The 22,709-nt window shown below is 42.8% G+C and overlaps 1 protein-coding gene across 2 annotated transcripts in view; it reads left to right on the top strand.

Moving 5' to 3' along the window:
* LOC143357393 (discoidin domain-containing receptor 2) overlaps positions 1–22,709 on the top strand; it is a 246,603-nt gene that overhangs the window by 178,523 nt on the left and 45,371 nt on the right. For both annotated transcript variants that reach the window (XM_076793854.1, XM_076793855.1), the window contains exon 8: positions 10,124–10,331. In XM_076793854.1, the coding sequence (XP_076649969.1) occupies positions 10,124–10,331 (208 nt within the window). The remainder of the gene's footprint in view (positions 1–10,123; positions 10,332–22,709) is intronic.

The raw sequence follows: 22,709 nt of genomic DNA, 5'->3' as shown, positions 1-22,709 counted from the left end.
AACAGTGCCATAAACGAGAGCCCCCGAATTTTGATTCGGATAAAAGCGTTCCCCGGGACCGTTCCCGCGCGCTTCAAACAGAGGGACCGCGTTTCGACGTCGAATCAATATGGCAGAATTGTCCGGCTGTTATACGGTACAATGGTAAACAAAGACCGCTTACTCACGTCCGGCCAGAAAATGCGATAATCACTGTAATTATTATTCATTAACGTTTTGTCCTGCGCCGAATGCGCCATCACATTTGCTCGCCGCTTATAAGCTTAATGCCGAACGTCTAGCGAACTTCGATTCATCATCATCATAACGGTCTCGAGGGATACGCTTCGGAGCCAACGTGGATTTCGTGGACAGGAATTTCACTGAAACTACATAGATCGTTGCGTACGAAACGATTTTTAAAAGCAAGATTAATCAAACTTTTTCTAAATATATTTATTGATCGAAGGAAGCACCCGTCTAAACAACGTGTAACGAATTTGAAGTTTCTTGATCGTGTTACGGTGAGAATCGAATTCTTTGGTCCTCACGTGATTCACATATAAAAAGAGTGCACCGACAATTGTATCGATTGAGGTTGAAACGAAATTTATTTAATCGTGAAATCATATGTCTAAATTAACACTGCAGATAGGACCTGAAGGATCAGCTTAACCTAGGATGCGTACACCCCTGGGGTTGCGAGAGAAGTTTCTAAGTTTTCGATGGAAAATGTATTTCTCAAGAAATAAATTATTTTGCAATAGAAGTCATTTTCTAAATAAAGAAATAAAATTTTCAAGGGGGTGCCGATCACTGAAAAGATTGAGAAGCTCAAAGTGATATACAATAAACCAGTAGACTGTAATAGTATTTCCTGTTTAAAACAATTTGTAAAATTTGCATTCTAGAATCGGACATTAAAAATAAGACGTGGGTATTTTACAGTCCAAGAATTAAATAATATGTTGAGACACAGCTGCCTTATATTTCAAACCAAATTATAATAATCCATAGATGCTTGTGTACCTTTTGAGATTTAGCAAAACATGGCGTGCTTACAGGGTTCGTCTCGAAGCTATGTGCTTATAATTTATTTAAACGCAAACATAACCCATTCGAATACTATCATCGGTGGCTAGACATCAGAAATCAATGATGAATCGAAACAACATTCCGTGCTATTGTTTTTGTTCATCGGACGATTTTCTAAAACTGAAAAGTACAAAACTACAAACAATAGTAGCACACCGGTATTTCCATGACACGCAGCGCACAGTTCGATATTTCTCGTGAACATGATGGACTACAAACGAGTTTTGCCATCGCATCCGCTCAAAGGATTTAAAAGTTTATTCAGAGAGACCCCTTTATCCCGTGATCGGGTTGATATCGGAACATTTATCCGAATGACACCGTTTAATTGAACTATTCAATCGACATCTGCCAGAGGAACACACGCGAGGAATCTAAATTTCGGTATCAGCGATTTCGCGCGCGGCCACAATAAAGCTGACGACATTTTATCCGGGGATAGGGCAGCAGCGCAGCGGCGGGTGCCGAAAAATCATCGGGACATTTCGGCGTGTTTGCCAGGTAACCGACGTTTTTTTTTTTTACGAGCCAATTAATACGAGGATCGGGAAACCGGGTGAAAAAAATGTCGAGCGGTAGGAAAAACGCGTTCACCGCGAAACGCGAACGCGAACACACGCGCGCGGACGATCGGCGAGAAGAGCGTTTCCGCTTCGATTCTCCGGTCACAGAGGTTTTCCTCCGAACAAACGCAACGAATGCTTTTTCGACGGTCGCTGACAGGATTCGAGCATCGGAAACGTCGAATGCAGGATAGCATTGCAAACTGACTTGAAAATGGTAACAATATTTACAACCCGCGCGAATGTGACAAAATTCAACTGTTTGTTATTCCTGCTTCAAGTCCCACTGTCAGTGCGAGGTCGTTATTTCGACTTGAAGAATCGCACTTTTCTTTGATTTAATTGTTCGTTAGTTACTGAAATTTATTTACATATTTCTACACTAATCCATTAAATTACTACTTTGTCTTAACGACACGCACTACGGTGTATTTTATGGGTAGAACTTCTTTTTGGTTCATCAATTTTTAGAAGAACAAGAAAGTTTGTATTTATTATATGCATATGTATTTTTTTTGGCTATGTACCGACAACAATCCATAACTATTTATGTCATTATTTCCATATAATTCGTCTCGGTTTCGTCAGTTCCTTAGAACACTAAATCGAGCACGAGTAGATTTCCCATTATTTTACCATAAAACGTTTGTCGTTTGCTCGATATAGTTCCAAAAAATATTACGAACCGTGGGACACCTGCAGCTGCACATTCCACGGACAACGCCGCGGAAAAATTCCTGCAGCGATTATGTTAATCCGTTTAATTAAATTCTCTCTGGCGGGGTTAGTGGAACGTTGCTCGAAGGGAAAGTTTTAGAAAAAAGAGAAAAGAGAAAGAAGGAAGGAAACGGGTAGGGTCTTCATTTTCAAGGTCCCGAAAGTAAGAGTAATTACGAAGTTGACGATTCCCGGCTCCTTTCACAGCTCCTCGCAGCTAATTTCGTCTCATCTTGCAAGACGGCGTTTCCTTTTTATCCGCGGCACGGTGGCCGCCCCTTTTGGCAGCGGTGGCATAAACGCGTGGGAGGGCACGAGGACCGTTTCGTTTCGCAGTCTATTATCGCCGCCCGTAGCCGGCGTGTCTCGCTGAGCTGGTTCCGTCGAAGGGGAAAATGTTATTTGGATATCAAAGATGCGCCCACGGGCGAAAGCCACGGCTACGGCCATTGTTGTGAGGGTTCCGGTTTATGAGCTTGCGAAGCTCCCCGGGTTCGCTCTGTATATAAAATCTGCCCGCGTGGAAGGGAATCTGGAGGACGATCGGGTGTTCGGCTGCTTCTGTTTCGAAGCCCGACCACCAAGAGGGCACCAACATGGCGGTTTCGCAGGAGCCGCCGCGTCAAAGACCGACCCGCCGTTTATAGTCTGCCTGGCGCGTTTGTGTGCCTGACTCCCCTGGCCCTTTGTACTTAATATTCTCTCTCTCCCCTTCGCTCTTCGTATTCCCATATTTATGCCCACTTAGGGTTTCGATGGCTGATCGGATTTCACGTATTCCGTCTTGCACAACGCGACGCAAACACACCCTTGAATATGGCTACAGTAGTGCCTCGATGTATGGGCAAGAGATGCGCACGGTATTTGTGAAGTATGGAATCCTTGTCGTGAATATTCGTGACACTTTTCTGGTTCAAATGACACCAAACTCGATACGATTTCGATCGTATTCACTTGCTTAATCCACGATACCGTGGAACCTTGACTATCCGAACCGTATTGTACGTTTGAACAGTCTGATCTAAAGCGATCCATATACTACACTATTCTATATAAAAACAATACAAAAACAAAATACAAGCACTCCTTATTAAGGATACCAAATTAATTATCAAGCTACTGTAACACGTGTGACATTGAATTTAAAATACGTAAAATATATATTATATATATCATATTATTATAATATTATATTATTATTATATATTATTTATTATATATATAAACTTTATTTGATTCCCCTAGGGGTTACAAATCCATACTGCGTCTCCTCCTTCCATCGTCGCTTTCCAATTTTACTTAAGCCTAACTTAACACTAACTTATACTTAGAACTTAGATTTAGCGTTAACCTACGCATAATTCTAATTACATAGAGAGAGAGAGAGAGAGTATGTACATCGAGACCTTATATACCTGACCCTAAAATTAATCCTTAAACTACTCCCCTCCCCCCCCCCACTCCCCTCCTATTATTTATTATATATTATACACAGGTATTTGACAAAATTAAAAGGAATTATATACAAAAATATCATAATGAAGGAGCGGATTTTGAGTGGCACAAATTTCCAAGTCTAGTAGATCGTCAAGTTCAAACTTCAATTTCTAGAATCAGAATTGGGCACTCAGAAATAACCCATTCATTTTTGTTAAATAAGAAAGAAAATACGATCTGCGATATATGTAAAGTACCAATTAACATAAACCACCTAATAATAGAATGCAAAAAATATGAGAATGAAAGGAAAAATGCTAAGTTGCCTAGATCCTTACCCATTCTGTTAAGTTCTAAGGAGTATATCGCCGGTCTTGCCAAGTATATCAAGGATACAAATTTGTATAATATATTGTAAGAAAATGTACCGTGTTGCTAATGACCTTTGATGTTGAAGCAACATTAAATAATTAAATTATATATATATATATAAGCAGAAAAATTGGCGATCGGAGTATAAAGTGATAACATATAAAAACGACGCGTTACCAGTTTCAACTGACCTACAAGCGAGCTCAAAAGTGTCCCGAAGAAGCATCCGAGAAGAAAGAGCGACGACGAGGTCGCAGTTTCCGTTGCGCGTTCGCCAGCATAAGTAAAAGATCACTTTGTAATTTCCATGTATACCCGGCGAATATTTGACATCGCAATGTAATAAACGTAACGACCGGGATGTCTGCGAGTCAATTTGCTTAGCCGTTCCCGTCCGTGCACGGCCGGCGAAGAAACGGGGACGAGACGGGTCACGGTTACGTTTGATAAGATCCTGCCGCGCGTCGTTTCCGGCGGTGTGCAAATACTTTTCGTCGCTCGTATAACTACCAGGCATCTGTGTCCTCTGACCCAGCACAGTTCGTCAAAGTGCATAAATTCCCCTGATTGCATCCGGCAGGCGATGCACCGGTTCTTCGCCCGGTTCGCTTACTTCCGCGTCAATTTTATTTACCAATGCTCTTTCCGACTGCATTTCAATTCCCGCTCGAGCCTTTCGACGGCTGTCCGTCGGCGAACGGGTCTGTCCGTTCGTAGCATAATGTATAGCATCTCTAATTGCCAAAATGAGCTGCACTGCTGACGCAACGCAGGCTGCACGCGGTGATCCGAAATCGGCGCAACGGGGACAAAATTCCAAGCACCGATATTTACAGTGATTCCAAAAAGTACTGAAACACTATATTTTCGATTCTCGAAGAAAATTGTCGATTTTTAAATTGTGATCATTTCGTATATGTAGCGGCCTGCCTGGGACATCTGGTTATGGCATGGGTACTGCTTTACGCTCTTGGAACGTGACTTTGGGGATTTTTAGAAATTAGGTACGGAGTGGCCTTGTCACCGTTTTAGCTAATGTCCCATTCGTGTCCGTTCCCAGGGCGTAGCACTTGTATATAGTTTTCTAGGCCCATGCCATAAATCTGCCGGAGGTCCCATCCTGCCCTTCTCTAGTTTCGCACTTGACGATTGCCAGACGCCTTGGGTTTTTCCCAGGCTCTGGCAACTCTTCACCCTTGGTGAGTGGTTGATGGCCCTTGGTTCATCAGGAGGGCCTTGTGGCCATCAGGATGTTCCTCGGTCCCATCTCCCACTTTCCAACCGTCCACCCCCCAATTGGTCCTCGTCTTGGCCAATCCGGGATATTTCTCATCACCCAGGGAAGGGAGGAAAATCCCGAAGCAGTGGGAGGATCTACCCTTACGTGGGTGCTTGGCTCGATCCTCCCAATCAATTCGAGTCCAAGCACGCTAGGGAAAACATCGTTCCATAGCTGCGCACTTGTACACTTAGTCTCAATTTGTATTCGGTTACGGCTCAACTTATTATTGTAAATACAGTCCACTGCTTTAGTTTCGTTACATTTGGTCTTCCTTTATCACACGAGGAAAACTCCTATCCTGAGTCGACACATCGCGTGTAAATCAACATCATAGGCTCGAACATCCTTCGGGATAACCACGAGCAATAAACAGTATAAGCAAATAGTACAATAATAGACGGTTCCTTTTCCTAATAAACGGTGTGCACTCAAACGACTCCAACAAGCAAATTAAACTGCCGTACATTTGAAGATCGGATCTTCTTTAGGAATCCTCAAAAATTAATAGTGTATCGGTCCTGGTGTCTCGTATTTCTACCTTATCTCGGAGTCCTACTCTCTCCACTGTCTCTCGCACAATCTGCGCTGGGTAAAACAGTTGGGCAGGTGCACGACAAAGGGACCTTGCGAGACCTGGACCCCGGGTTTCGACTATTGTGCACCACTGCGGGCGGCCGTTTTAGCGCGGATCGAATCCAATTCCGCGAGCCATGAGTTTTTAAACGGGGCCGTAGACGCGACCTCGGCCGTCATCGCTTAAAGTGACAAACGTCGACGCCGCTAATTGCCTCGTTTCCGTATTCCGTGGTGGGTCGCGATTGAAAGGGTAAACCGACGCGAAGGTAATCGGGACGAGAGAGAGAGAGAGAGAGAGAGAGAGAACGGATGCGCTGATGCGATCCCCGGATGAAAAGGATGACGCGCGGTCGCGATCCTTTTAAAGCGTTTACACACGCGCCCGGGGTTTGTTGCTTGGTCGCTGCGCGAGCTGGAACCGGAGTGACGTTGCTCTTTGAAGGGGCAAGGATCTGTTTGCACGGTGCAGGTACGTCGCGATGCAACTATGTTCCGCCGGGGTCTCCGAACAGAGGGAGAGAATAAAAACCATTTCTCCATTTCTCTCTGTTGAACCGTGCCGAATGGGGGAGGGCGAGGTAAAAAAAGGGGGATTTACTTCCAGATCAGTTATCGCGCTTCATCAGGTATATTATTAGGACCTTGAATAAGTTCTCGCTGTTTCTTCAAAAATGGCAGTAGCAGTGCCCCGTTCGTGGAATTTCGAATGGTAACACACATGCAAGGCAGTAGTGTATCTAACCTTAAATTTCCGTGTATGGTAGTTCACTTTAGTGTAAACAAAGTAATTTTTTCTTAGTTCTGAAAATGTCTACTTTTGTGCGAAATAAAGTGTATTTGCGGGGAATTTTATTGCACTACTTTATTCAAAAGAAATCTGCAGCTGAAGCACATAGAATTCTTGTTGAGACTTATGGGGACAATGCTTTGTCGGATACGACATGCAGAGACTGGTTTCGACGCTTCAAAAATAATGATTTTGAACTTGAGGATAAAGAACGTTCTGGCGCACCGAAAAAATTTGAAGACGAAAAGTTGGAGGATTTACTCGATCAAGACCGATGTCAGGCGCTAGCAGAACTTGGAAAAACATTACAAGTAGATGAGTCAACTGTTTCATAACGTTTAAAAGTTTTAGGAATGATCCAGAAGCAAGGACATTGGGTAAAAGCTTTTATTTTGTAAAAGAAACAGCGAGAACTTATTCAAGGTCCTAATATATCGGATAAGCTGAACGGTTTCCGTCTCGCCGTGTCTGATTCCTGGTGGGCACTCTCGCGTACTTCGCTTTACGCGTGTACGTGTCGGGTTCCACTACACCTGTCTCCGAGTTTCGATTGAATATGCCCTGCCGGCCGACTGTCGCTATCGACGCGACACGAGAAACGAGGGAGAAGCGAACGAGTTTTATGACGACCCAGCAGCACCACCACCACCCGGCCTCTGCACACTGACAAATGTACCGGGGACATCAATACCGATATCATCGGATAAACGCCTCCGCCCGTCACCGGGATATCGTTTCCGAGTCCCGCCGGGCCGGGAACGAATCTTTCGTAATTGGATTTACATGACGCGAATTACGATAACGAAATCTTTGGGAAGCCGACTCGACGCCGCCCAGATCCGCTCCAGATGTTGCCCTGCGGTTGTCACAATGACGTTATCGACTTTCGACCCGTGCCACCAACCATCGAGGGGAAGTTTTCCTTCAACGGATAATTTGATAAACTCCCCCCGGCCGAAGCCGTGAAAAAGATCTCGATTTTCGTATTGTTCGACGAAATCGAGGCCCGCGTGATCACGATACTTCGTTTCTTTTTTCTTTTTAGCTCGACGTAATCATTCACCACCGTTGAACGCGATCGTGCGTGTGCAGCTGTTTGATCCGTAAATCATTGGGTCGTTCGAGGTGTGTCCTGACGGATCCAATATAATTAATCTCCGACTAATGAACACCAAATAGACACTCCGGTACTTGCGGCATGTATTGATTCCCCGAGGTCTAGCGCTAACGACGTACATAGATCTCTTACATTCCGATATAAACGTCATGCCGTCGTTTAACCAATTTCAACTCCTAGAAGCTAAACTACGGCTGCTTGTGAGTCGATACGACACCGAGCGACGATCTGTTTGGATACCCAGGTACTCCAAACTTTCCAGAGATCAGATCTTTAATTCAATCAAATTAATATTACAATTTTAATTCAAGCAGAAATTCCATCAAATTTCACCAAATTCCTGGAAACGTCCGAACTCATCCTGTCGAACGTTAAACTCTTGGCCGTCTTAAAAACTTTGGGGTCCTCGAATGTTAAACAGAGGATGTTGAAAGTTGCAGTAACTAGCTCGCGAGCCATCGAAATTCCCATAACTATCCTGCGCGGTTGAACAAATTGACGTCAACGGTCATGGAGTTTCTGTGTGCCTGTGCGCAAAGTGGAATCTTTGCAAACTGAAATATCTTTGACGAAGTGCTTGCGAGCTCCGAAACGTGTTTAATGGCTCTTGCAAGATCGAATTATGTTTCACTAAGCCTGGAATAATTACAGTGAATTCTCGATAAATGTCTGCAACACGGGTCTTGCCAGCGTCGTTTATCGTCCAGGGGACATAGCCGTGTTATGTTCACACTCCTCGGCGTCCGAGGCCTCCCGAGCTTCGTGGCCCCTCGCGGAGTATACCCCGCGGTAGTGGGGATAATTCCGCGACGTTTATCATGCAGGCCTTAGCGACATATACAGAGAAATATACACAGTAGTTCGATCGAATTCAACCAAATTTCACATGTTCGAATATATCTGACAAAGTTTGCGCAAACACGTACAAATTGTAATCAAATCTGCAAGATTTCGTGCTTTTTTTTTTAATTTTTACGAACAGCGTCCTAAATAATTTCATCGGTAGAGTACACACATTGGGTAAACGTCGTGCGCCATTGGCCGAATATTGGCTATTTCGGTGTCCAATATTATCAGCATTATTAACTTCTAGACAGATGTCATTTCTGTTATCTGTGACTTATATATCAGGGCGTTTGTGCATTGTTGTCTCTGGAGTTTAATACGGTACGTATCGATTCGAGCGTAGCCCGGAATTATTTCTGTCGAAACCTCCGTTCGGCTCATTTATACCCGCGAAGAAATTGCGAACCGGGTCATAAAATGCACAACCCAAGACGGCCAAACAGGGTTATGCGAACGTAACCCCGTTATACTCTAAATAAACTTCGCCGTGATCGCGGATAATGTCTCTGATTTATGATGTGATCGTGTACCGTGTCGAACTTGGAGGGCCCGTGAAACTTTTATAAGGTGCTGAACAATCACACGACACTCTCATTCTCTGTTACACCGAGGACCGTATTTCACGCGATTCGGAAATCTCCTTCGACGAGACCGTGTTTCGAATCGGCTCTATCCATCAACGTCATACTTCATCTATGTCTGTTTTATTTCATCTACGCGCGAGCTTATTTAGGTTTTCCGATGTGTTTTAAGGCTACCGTGATCAATCTCTCGAGCTTGCCACAAAGTATAATAAGAATGGATATTTATTTCCCTCCTTTTTATCATAATATGCAAATTCTTGATCTTAGAAGCTATCGCCGGGAGTAGAATTTAACTCTGTTTTCTTCTGACCCGGTGCCGGGCTATCCGTAACGTTCATTTATCACGCTATGATTCTTTTATCAGCCTTCCGACGCAGTATGTCAACGGTAACGAAATGATTCATTTGAAAGAAATTCAGGAATACCGCTAGCTCGTAACCTAAATTTTTTAAGATTTTCCATCGCTCTTCTCGTCGAAAGAAGGGCGCCATTTTAAGAAGAATAATATAAACCCGGATCAAGTAAAATCTCGCAGACCCACTGACCTGTTTGCTAAATCTTTAATACAGTTTCTCAATAATATAATTGATTACTCGCTTCCGACCTTTCGCGTTCATAATTGCCGATTCGCAGCCATTTGTCTACGAGCAGCATGGTTTCTCTTGGAAAGGCCGGTGGCGTCGCATAAATTCAGCGTAGATTACGTGTTAGACTGTAATATTACCAGGTGTAAGGTTAACTAAAACAACTTTCAATCATGTGTTACAGGTATTTTCGCAAGTCGACATACTGTTCAGCATCGGTGGGAAATATTACACCGGCGAGCCGATCACGTACACTTACATGGAGGATAAAATATTTGAGACATCACGGAACATTACCATCAAACTTCATCATCGGGTCGGTAAATACGTCAAGCTGAGACTCCACTTCTCGGACAGGTGGATCATGATCAGCGAGGTGACCTTTGACTCCGGTGAGTAAGCGGGACCGATCGTTTTTATTCGAGGTACGGCCCCCGCTCGACAAGAATATATTGGATTCTTTCCCAAAGAAAGGCCGGATACGCGGAACGTGTAATTCTTGCATGATATACTGCACAATCTTTGTCGAACCGTTCCACACGGCAGTCTGAAGCGAAGAACGATAAAACGAATATACACTCCGGGACAAAAGTTTCGTGCCGCGTATTGGTGGCGTTCGCGAAACGCGAGAAATATTTCAATAGAGAAAATAAAATCAATATTAGAGTGGCTAAAAGCAGAGCGAATTCGGTACGAAGTATTAATTCCTATTGACAAACTATTTTTCAAATTTCAACCCTCTACGGACGTGGATTTTTTTAAATATCGGAAGTATTTCCCTCCGAAAGCTAAATCCCATATCAAGGTTTCCGGTTCTGTTGGAAAATATGATCTTTCGTTAGTACAATCATTAAATTATTTGTTTGCTACTTTAATAATTAAATACGCTGGTTTTCAACGTGAAAATTTTGTCAAAAATTCTAATATGAATGAACAATCTGTGTTACGAAGACATGATCGTCAACTGAAATGGAATTTTTAAAATGAACTCTACTTTAGCAATTTATTCATACTTATTTAGATGAACGAATGACATTCAACTAATTATACCGTTCCGATTTCGAAATCTACGATATGTCCGTTCAACGATCATTTGGAACCGAAATATCTATTCAATGAGCGCCAATAAATGATAAATTAAGTGTAATGATAGTAAATTAACCGCTATTGCATTGTCTCAATTCAATGCAACTGTTATAGTTCAATTAAATGCAATATTCTTTGGACAAAGGAACATATAGTTACCACGTAAATCTAAACATATCACCCATTCTATTTCGTCGAATCAAAAATAATTGCCCCTATTGCATATCAATGAAATGAGCATCAGTTATAATCTTAATTAATTGTATTTTCGTCATTATTTGCACTGAGTTGTTGCCATTTATCAGGCAACTCAAATATGATAACTAGACTGATCTATTGCGAAAAACAGGATCCAAATAAAAAGTTCTATTTTTAATCATTTTAGTAAGGTGAAAATAATGGATCGATGTTCCTAAATTTTTAGAATGTTCCTATTTTTACAGTTTTCTATTGAACCAACTTATTTTTCTCATTAATGCATAACATCTGCAGTCTAATGATTAGAATGGTAATTGCATTGTTACTAAACTGCGAATTGTATGTATTTAGGGTAAGGGACCCAACTACTGTGGGGATGCAAATTACTGTGCCTATATTAATTATTCTCATTTTTAATACATAGTGAATATTAAGAAAGAGTTATTCAATTTTTTCATTAAATCTAGCAATTGACAAGGAACAGTTTTATTTTGCATGAAGTTCATACTGTTACAGTTACAGTGACTCTCATAATTGATCACACAAACTTTGAACAGAGTAACTTTTTTATAAATATACTAAAAGGATCAGTTCAGTACAGAGTGTGTAATGAAAATTTTGGAAAAATTACATTTCTAAAAAAATGGTTATTTCGATTTAACACGTGCGATCGATTATGGCAGTATATTGGAGTGCCTTGGTGTATAATACTTTTGATCGGTACTGTACACCGCGTGCGTATCGCGAACTAAGGGGACCGTCCAGGTAAAAAATTGGCGTGGCGCATCGGACCGCGGTTGATACTTAGAACGAAAAATTTCTGCACGTGACGCAAAATCGTTTCGGGCCGGCCACTGTGGAGCGTATGTCTTTTTGCAATTCCTCGCCTTTCGTACACGATTTGGCGTGACCGGTCTCCGCGTGGGTTTCGACGATTCCACCCTCTTTTCAACTCCGAGCCCCTCCACGCGATTCCGACAGCTCGGCTACCGACTGTCAATCACTGGAAAATAAACCCGAAGCCCGGCTCGTATAAATTGATACACGGTAATTGACAACGGCTTATTATATATCTGTCAGTCGGACGTTTTCGATTAAGTCGCCCAACATCCACCTGAAGGGGTGGGGGAGAAAGGATTCGCTTTGATCGCGCGTGAAGACGAATCTAAAGCTGCAATCGAGTCTGACTATTGATTGAGTTCACTATTTTATTAAGGGAAAGGCGAGTCGACAATGCTGTAAAATGCTCAATTTTCCTTGAATTTGTTTAAAATATAGTTACAGTGTTATTAACAGTATTAACTTATTAGAAACTGTGCTTTGAGTCTAATTGTGTATCTTGCAGAATAAAAACAGTGTTATAAGTGAATGAGATTCCACCAAGCACTGTTTTAAATTGAGCTCCTCTTTTCTACATTAAACAAATTTTAAATTCAAATTGACAGGTGATTTTTAAATTGACGATTACTAAGGTTGCAAAAATGCATCCCTGGAAAATGATTTAATAAATTTCTTCGGATATATGTCACGAATAAAAATTGCTAAAAATTTGAATAAATCTGAAGAAGTAATGTAAAATACTCCTTGTGCTTCATAAATATAGTATCGTCGACTTCGTGTCTAGTTTTAGGTGATCAATAGACAGCCGAATTTTATGCAAAATAAAAATTGTCTGCGTTAATTCCAAGACACGGAAGCTACATAGACATTTATTTTCTTTTTTAATCATTGCGGTCACGTGAAGGTAATACAACAGGACTATTAAATTCTTTAAATGTTGTTCCTATGCTGTGCTTGATCTACCAATTTTTATCGTTTTATGAAATCCTCAGTCTAGACTATTAAGAAAGTGTCTACATACTTTTGAGCGACAGTGTACATGCAGAATAAACGTCAATGAAGTTTGATGGTCTCGGTAATCAAACTTTCACGGAGGAGAAAATTGAATAGGATACCAGATTCGCTTGGCGCGCGTGCTGCTGTTAATACGCACTGTTTCAGCGCATAGACAGCCGCGTTATCGGCTATCATTCGTTTCTTATTTGAACAAAAGACCAGAGATATTAAAATGTCCGGGACAATCCGCCTATCCCGTTCCCGGTTGATTTTTTCCGATTTTTACATCAACGCTTCGTATTTCCTTTCCACGCGACTGGAGAGTCGCCGGGATCTGTACGAGGTAATGCTCTCTGTTTCAATAGAATTCAACTTGTCCGTATCGTCGACGGAGGGGGGAGGGGAGGAGGGGGAGAAATAACATCGCGAAACGTTAGACAGGGGAAAGCGCTTTATCAACGGTGATATATAAAATCGCGGAGCACGTCGCCGTTCCGAGGATTGTCCTCGATCCTCTTCACTGAATATAAGTTTCGTCCGATTCAAATGGAAATCGTTTCCTTATGTCGAGTTTACCCGTATTTACGGAAGATTTCCTGCCTGCACCCCCGGTTCCCGAATAAAGAGGATTTATAATAGGAACGATACCAGGAGCCGGTGCGCGGATCCATGGAAACAGGAGATCTTTGATTTTAATACGAGGACCGCCCGGTTGATCTGCGCTGCAGCGAAATATTTGCGCAATCTCCCGGAACTAATCGATCGGAACCAGAAGTACAGTTCGCGACCCGAGCATATCGAGAAATCGCCCGTAACGCTTCGACGCAGCGAAAATTATTTTACAACGCGAGAACAATTTTATTAGGACGTTCCCGTCGGCAATCGTCCTTTATACTCCGAACCCCGATGACTATGCGCTGGGCGTCTTTAGCGCCTTGCTAGGAACAGTTTATAAGGAGGAATTTACGGAAAAAACGCATCGTTAAGCTGACCCAAATAATAAGTTAAAAAATAAATTCGGTCACGCATGGAATTTCGATTAATTCCGTCTGCTCGTCATTATGTCTCGGTGAGCGGGATGCTGTGGAAAGAAAACAGAACGGAGAAGTTTATTAGCCATCGAATATCGCAACGGTGAAACTGTTGCGCTTCGAGCCGAGGCGAGGCAGACTCGGTGCTTTGTTTTTCGACGAATCGGTTCGCTTTTTCCAAACGATTGAATCGACGAGCGGGGGCTCCGGTTCGGCGGAGCTACGTAAAGGAAATCCAATTAATTCGAAGATGACGTACAAATCCGACGAGAGAATAGGGCGGACGAAAAAGAACGAGATCCGAACGACCTTTGCCGCGGTGAAAAGGCCGAACAACGAGAACGAAACGCGCTAGAACTCTTCGTTTCCAGCTAAGCGGGCACAGGGTGAGGGCCCCCACTGAAGAAAGATTCTTTGTTGGCCGGTACCGAGGAATTAAACGCGACCGGCGCTCGAGTCGCCAAACAATTCGAACAGGGAAGTAAAAACCGTGTCACGAAACTCAACTTTCGAGCTTTATCATTTAACCCGAGAATGCCTTTAAATAGGCATCAAAGACGTAGCTCGAGCGGAAGAATCGATGCGCCCGAGAAAAAGAGAAGCGATCGAGCGAACAACTGCCCCTACGCGACGCTGCCGTGGAGTCGCACGTGAAAAGGACCATGATGCATCGAACGTCACGCGATTTTCATCTTTTCTCTCTTCCTTTCCTTTTTCTTATTTTGTATTTCATTTTTCCTTCTTAGTTCTAAACAAACGAACGAAATTACGAATCGAACCGGAGCGCCGCGAAGGTTTAAAGAAAACATCTTAGCATTATACAAGGCATCCCCCGCACAAAGGGTCCTTTGTCAGCGAGATTTGCCGACCTAACAACGGGCTCATAAAGTGGGCATGAAACTTTTCCAGTCTGCGCTCCACCATCCGCTGTTTTTTCATCTCAAAGGATGTACATGGAAATGTACCCCAGACAATTTCCCCGTCGAGCAAATAGCACAGCTGGAAAACCGTGGAACGTTGACGGAGGCGGAACGTATGATCGCTGAATCGATGCGTCTGCCATCCGACTTCCCCGGATGCTCCATTTTCGACGCTGATATCGTTTGTAACCGGTCCAAGTCGAATGCAAATTAGTCCCATGAATATTTATACGGTGAAATGAATTACCGGGAAATATAAATTGGACATTCAATGGTCACCTCTTCGAACTGTTGCTTTTCACAACATTCTTCTCTCTCTCTCTCTGGTTACTGAAAGTAAATATTCAAGCAGAAAATTATTTTCTTTGCAAAGAACTTGAGTGGAAAGTAGCACAAAAACGTGGAAAATTTTAGCGTGAAATCTGTGAACATGAAAGCTGAAATAACAAGTTTTGTGAAACTTAATGGCGAAAGAATGCCAGTGTGTGCGAAGGTTTACAAGAATGTATTTATTAACAGATAATAATAACTTGAAAATTGATATCAAGTCATTGTAATTTTTTTCTGTTCTAAATTGCAACCACTCGTTTTTTCCATAAATGCATAAAATCTACAATTTCAAGATAATATTATAAGTAAATTGAAGTATCAAAAAGGTAAAAGTAAACTGATGTACTTCTCATTAATTGACGTGGGAATATTAGACTTACACTAATGGACTTCTGAGCCCTTCACATATTTCTCTGTATTTCATAAAATCTATGTTTCAGATTTTATTTTTTTCATAAAATTCTTTTATAAATTTTTATTAAATTCATCATTTTCCAAATCTACGCCTTTCAAATTTGCATACGTGAACAGTACATTCAAAATTGCTTCCCTTGATCAACAAGGAAAAATAAGATAGTATGTCTTCTAAATCGAGAGCTCCAAATCAGAATTGCCTGATAAATACAGTGAAGTACAATGATACTGTATCATCGAATGTATATCTCTAAATACTGCAATACTAAGAAGGGAGAAAATAAATAAAAAGTACGAACACATTTTCATAGCAAATACTCTACCATTTGACGAGAGTTTGTCATTTCAGAAACGTATTTTAGACATTATATAAAATCAAACTATTCGAGGATTATAATGCAGTACACAGCGAACTATTTCGACAGTAGACTTCTACTACCCACTAAAACCGTTCCGACGGAGATCCTCATTAAACAATCTTCATAAAAGCGTCCAACGGCAGCAGCAATATCCATAAACTTGAACAATGTCGCTAAATTTCTCAATAACAAATTAAAACCACTAAAACGATCCCCTGTCCGCGAGCGTGCCGAACGTATGCGTTAAAACGGTAATGAGATAACTGAAAGTAGTGTTCGGCATTTGTACAATATTTCGGCGGGAGGTTGGATAGCATTGTATAATTTATCTAGTGACTAATAAAGTTCTCCGGCCCGCGGATAACGAACCGGCTGAAGGCTACAATTAATTTCATCCCCCCCTGTTCGCGAGGTTTTTCATGCGAACCATGCGAGTTAATCTCGCGAGGCAACGGCCCCCCGGTAATGGGATTATTAACGAGATAAGTTTAGGGAAATTTTTCGCAGCCGGGGCCCGTTCCTCTTTGTCGATTAATAATCGAGTATCCGGAATCTTAAGGGGTGGTTCCTTGCCAGAGAAGGAGAGAGTGGGAGGGCTCGTTATACGGAGCCGACGCGAAGTAAATGTCCGCGATACATCAGCAGAGCGATTCGATATTTTGAATATTTAAAACGGAGAATATCTCGGGCGGTGTTGTACGGCCAGTCAGTTTTACGGCAGCCACAAGCAAAATCGAGCCAAGTTAATTCATGCGTTTATTATACTGAACACAAAAATCTCAAATGTCCTCTTTTTAACGGTGACGTTAAACAAACACAACTGTTCTAAATGAAACTGATTGATCAAGGTGAGCACCATTACAAATGCATACTCTCAACATATCACAAGTTTCTCGATTCTATTAGTTAGTCATTCATAAGACTGTCATCTCCATTTTTCAGTTCTTTTTTGGCAACGACGAATAGTGCGTTCATTTACCATCACGCTTTTACCAAAAATCATATAATAGGTACTATGGTCGACACGTTTACTTCTCCACTTATATAACAAGAATTCGTAACAGTCGCATTGATTAGCATTGAAGTAAATTATATTTAAAATTAAAATTAAATATTTACATAAGAACTGGAGATCGGGTCTTAAAGGGCAGCTTTTACTTTAAAATACTACAGAATAAACCTGTGGACTGTAACAGTATTTTTATATCAAAAGACTTTGTTACCAATTTAATAAATAGATGGATAATAATTATTTGAAGAAATGGTTTCGAAGGTTAAATTTTGTACCTCAGTGGGGCTTGGGGCAAAGGTTAAATTTTGATAAGCGGGCGGTGAGGGTGAAAAGGGGCGAGAAGGGCGAGGAAAGTGGTGAAAAGGGGGCGAAAGGTGGTGGAAAGTGGTGAAAAGGGGGCGAAAGGGGGGCGAAAGGTGGTGGAAAGTGGTGAAAAGGGGTGAAAAGGGGGTCGAAAGGGGGTGGAAAGGGGCACACGCATCCACCTGGCGAGGCGATCCGCGCACGGCTTCTCCTCGTACTTCCCTGACCAATTACGTCTCTCCGAGAGGAGAACAAGAAGGAACAGTGGAATCCCCGCAGGACCGTCGCGAGCACCGGATGCCGTCTGAAAGAATCGGACCGAGCGCATCCATTATTTTTTTCTCCGCTTTCCGGCCCTCCCGGCAGACGTGCTTGCCGACAGATCGAACGATTGTCTTCAAAGAGATTGCGAGGAAATAAACGGGATAGAACTGTCGCTAAACTTTTTAACGAATCCCTTTCGCCGTCGACGAGGGGGGTGTTTGAAGGGCTGCGAGGCGCGATTGCTACATTTCCTGCCGAGACTTTGCCGGCGAAGTGCTCGTCTTCGGTTATTGTTGGAAGTTCAACGTTTTCCTCGGGAATAATCTCCATCGCTAACAACCCGATGGTTCCTCTTCGATTTCTCTTCCTTCCAGAAGAGAAGTACAGTAGTGCTCGCATAAATTCGACGAAATCCGTAACGCTTAAATTTTCACGAGCCATCCCCACTCTTGAACTATCACTTAGCGACTGCGAAAGAGAATAAAACTGCTGGAGACGAGGAAACAAACGTAGGTAGTCGAACGAGGTGCAATCAAGAAAATTTCGAATTCATTCATTTTTGTTTTACGTTTTCAAACGTGGTGCCGCTAGGTTGTCGAGATTTTTCTGATTAAAATGAGTCCAAGCACGAGGTGACTCGGACTAGTTTTCTAGATGTAAAAAATATACAGTGTAAATGACAAAGGACATACGCATGATTGCTGTAAGTCTATGAAGGTAGACCGATTTACGTCATGCTTGGACCCATTGTAATCGCAAGTATCTCAACAATCATCTGGTACCATAGGTAAGACAAAAATTACTGAATTTTCAATTTTTGACTACCGATACTTGATAGACTGAGTTATCTATTTGCGAAGTTTATGCATTTTTGAAACGTATGTCAATCCTACCCTGTGACGCAAGAATTTGACTTCCGGATCCGGAACTTTACAAATTGAGCACTGCCGCGTTACGTCCTTTGGCTTGCGTCGGTCTTGCGTTGGTCATGTTCGCGGGGTGTATCGTCGGGTCGAATCAGTTTTTCCCGGGTCCGCCATTTCCTGTTGCTCCCAGTCCCCTTGAACTCTGCTCTCTTTCTTTCGGAATAAATGAACGCTGGGGCCGAATCAACGAGCATGAATTTCACGCAGCGCGCACGAATGAGATCCGTATGAAATTATCTGTCTGGAGGGGGTCGATACGGTGTGCAGGGACTTTGGAGAAAAGGGTTGCTGCGACGCCGTTGAAAAGGGGGTGGCGTGGCGTGGCGTGGCGAAGTTGTTGAAATAAAGTAGTCCGGCTGACGCGTCATTAGCAACAGCCCGCTGCGAAAGCTCCTGTTTCGGGTGCCTCACAAAGGCCTCCTCCTTTCAGCCGCGCGGCATTAATCTGCGAATCCTTTCGAAACCGTTTCGTCACGGCTGCGATTCGTTCACCTGCGTGAAAAACAGTTTCGACAGACCTTTCTGGGGCCAGGATGTGAAAGGATGAAACTTGATTAACGAGGGGACCGCGCGTGCTCGCCGCAGAGATCATTTATTTCCGACGGAAAATTCCAGCTAATCGATAACTAATCCTTTATTAGTTCGATCCGAGCAGCAAAAAAGATCCTTTTGTTCTCCGAACTCGCCTGTTCTAGTTAGACCGCTTCAGCCGGAGGAACAGGCTTTTTAATCAATTCCTCGACTTCGTGGAAGCTCTTGCAATTACCTTGATCAATTATTTTCTCGCTGATCGAATCGTTAGGACGCCAGTCGGTTTTTTTGTTACGTTTGTGCATATACTATTTTTGTTTCTAACCCTTTCTTCACATTGTACTAATTACTCTTGAATGGCGACTGTAAGGCGTCACTAAAAATTGCTGTATCGTTATTCAAAATATTTTTTACATTATTAAATTTGTTATAATATGAAAAGAATATATACAATGGAAATATTCTAGGTTGGAAGAAATGTTTCGTTTTGGAGTTAAAAAAGCTTCGACCGTGAAGCGTTAAAACTTCTAGGGAGATTTAATTTTTTCATGTGGACTTAGCGGAAATTAATTCGAACACATTTTGGAGGGAATGGAATACAAGATGAAAGCCTTATACTTCAGCAATCTTAGCATAAACTGTGACTGCTAAGGATACCTGAAACACTTTTGCAAAGTCCTATGCAGCGTTCAAACTTTGTTCCCTGCATTTTTGTTTCAACGATATTCAAAGGTGAATCGAGTATACTCGTGACACTGTTGGAAGCATTGCTCCAGTGTTCTCCGAAAAGAAGCCAACACAGTATCGGTGAACAATGAATATACTGACAATTATCAATATGATCGAGAGCATCTCCGCGCCGCGCCGCGCCGTCGCGTAAACGGGTAGTTTCGCGAGCCGTTCGACAGGTTGATCATCGAGGAGCGTTCACCGGACAATGGCCGCGATGTCGGCCGATAAATAAAAATAAAACGAGCCCGGGACGCGTTAAGGCAACGCTTGGCTGCGACGTCTGACGTGCTCGAAGCACCGGAAGCATCCATTCGCCAGACAATCCCACGGTGGCCGCCTCACAATGGCGGACGTTCGATTAAGCCCGGACCGGTTGAAAACGAGGTCGCGGTCGGAACGAAGTTCCGCGACTCCATTTCCGTTTCGAGCGGTAAATCAAAGAGCGCTTGAAAATTTCCGAGCGCCTCCTTTCTCTCTTGTACACCACCGTGCTTGGGTTCGCGAGTTCACGTGTGCCAAGATCAAGAAGCGCATTAGCAGGCGTTTGACGGCGAGCGTCAGCTGCACGAGCCCGCTACACACGTGCATCATGCTCGTCCTTGTCGCGAGCGCGAGTCGTCGCCTCGAGAAAACGCGGCGAAGAGGATGGAGAGAGAGAGGGGGGGTGGAGGGAAGAAAAATAGAGGAAAACGAAAGAAATAAGGACCGGTGCAAAAGCACGCGAGAAAACCGCGCGACGATAGACCTTCTTACCGAACTCCTTTCCGTTCTCGTTCTTTTATCGATTTTATTTTTCATTCCCGCCAGCGAAGAAAGGCATCCCCGTTGCATCTCTACGCCGCACGATGATTTATACGCGGAAGATCCACCTACGTAAGTTATGGCCCACCCTTGTCGCAATCGCGCGGCATCCTGATCCGATCGTAAATCTGGCTACTACTGTACTACGGCGACCGAGTGGATGCCGAGCGACGGTAGAGCGACTCTGTTATTGTTTTGAATGGCGAAGTAATCGCGCCTGCAACCGAGCCCGCTATAATTAAACGGGGGATTCGGTATCGCGGGAGGTCCGACCACTTTCGAAAATATTTAGTCGAACCAGTGCGTGGCGTCCCTCAAATGCTCTGTCACGGAGCTACTAGAAATGACTAAGAACTCGAACGGATACGATAATTGTTCCAGTAGATAGGGTAGCAACCCTCCGCTAGCGTTATGGGTCGTTTAGGGCCAGGCGAAAATTTGTTTAATTCCTTCCTTCGAATTTTGATCTTTATTGTGAAAGCGATTAAGCATTTCGTTCAAGTAACACTTATTGTTAGTAAATTAGAGACTTTCATCAGTACCTCAGAATTTTTTATAGCCTGGAATAATAAAAATTTATACTCGGGAATAAAAGACCGCTTTAGTGTCACTTGTCAGCCATTTTAGGCGATGTTATTATTAGTATACTATTTTGTAAAAGTTTAGGAATGATCATTCTGCTGATTCAAATGTACAGGGTGTCTCGGAAAGGGTGATACGTGCAGGCATCAATAATTCCCAGGTGAAAAAATATGTAAAAACAACCTAAAACAAAATTAATTAGAAATTCGTCGGTCGTTACCTACCGATTCTATTTCTTGTGAACAGTAGGATACGCGGATCCGTGGAACATGTGTAGAAGCTGAAGAAGAGATGGTATCAAGCGAGGAAGAATACAGCTATGATAAACAAATGGTTACCGGCGTTGATTAGCGTTACAAAACATGAGAGTGAGGCAGACATTGTTGCGCGACAATGGTGATTATCATAGTACGTTCCATTTACAAGATAATCATGAAGATTGAATAATTCATTGCGTACGCTGAACAAAAGCAAATATACTTTATTTCCAAATACAAAAGAATTGTAAACGTACAAAATAACAGAGGCGTGTACGAGATAACACAATAAGTTAATTAGTAACCACATTCAGCGAACCAACAAATACCAAGCTAGACTTCGAGCATAGAACAGACGGGAATTTGAATATGAAACGCGAGCCTACATGATCGATTTTAAATAATCGTGTTCATTAAAAGAATGTCAAGAACTGTGAATTTCGACAATCGTTTCTAAAGGTGTGCAGAAACAAAAGAATATTAATGTCACACAGTCCAATCTGATCGAGAATCGGCAGAAAATTCGGTTTTTTCGCTAAAAACTGCCCCCAGATGGAACTTCGTTGATCCTCAGCAATTGATTAAAAACAAGATCAAAGGATTGATCTCGATTACAATGCAACGCACTTCTTCCGTGCCAGAAATCTGCCGGAGCCTTTTAAATACTCCAGAGCGTGTGGACTCAAATCCACTTATTTACAACGTGAACGTTATACACTGCGCACAGAATGTTTCAGCGAAAAGGAAGGGAAAAAATCGTTCGATCAATCGCGGCACACAAAGCAGACGCAATTCAGCATACAACCGCGTGCCGGTGTAACGAGCCCGACAGATAAAGAATTTAATTGGAAACTCAATTCCGATTATGACACTCCAAGTCCTTTGCAGGCGCGTCACCGTGGCTAGAATTTAATTGTAGCACAGAGCCGGGGACATTGTTTAACTTAACGCGTTGTTTAGCACGGCATATGCGAGAACTGTCCCGTTTAAATCGGCGAGACACGCCAGAAATTCAACCTCTTCGGAGTGCGAGACAATGCGAAAAAGCCGGGCTCGTTGTTCAATTAGGTATCTTAATTTTCGCGACGCCCGCGAAACCTAATTACTCGCACCTGAATTGCGTCGGAAATTTGTGACAAAGCTGCGGCTAATCGCGTCGACACTCTTTTGTTATTCTTCTGTCTGCAT

Source organism: Halictus rubicundus, chromosome 9, assembly GCF_050948215.1.
Source record: "Halictus rubicundus isolate RS-2024b chromosome 9, iyHalRubi1_principal, whole genome shotgun sequence".
In the NCBI taxonomy this organism is placed as follows: domain Eukaryota; kingdom Metazoa; phylum Arthropoda; class Insecta; order Hymenoptera; family Halictidae; genus Halictus; species Halictus rubicundus.
Note: the sequence above shows the minus strand (reverse complement) of the source record. Positions and strands in the feature narration are given on the sequence as shown.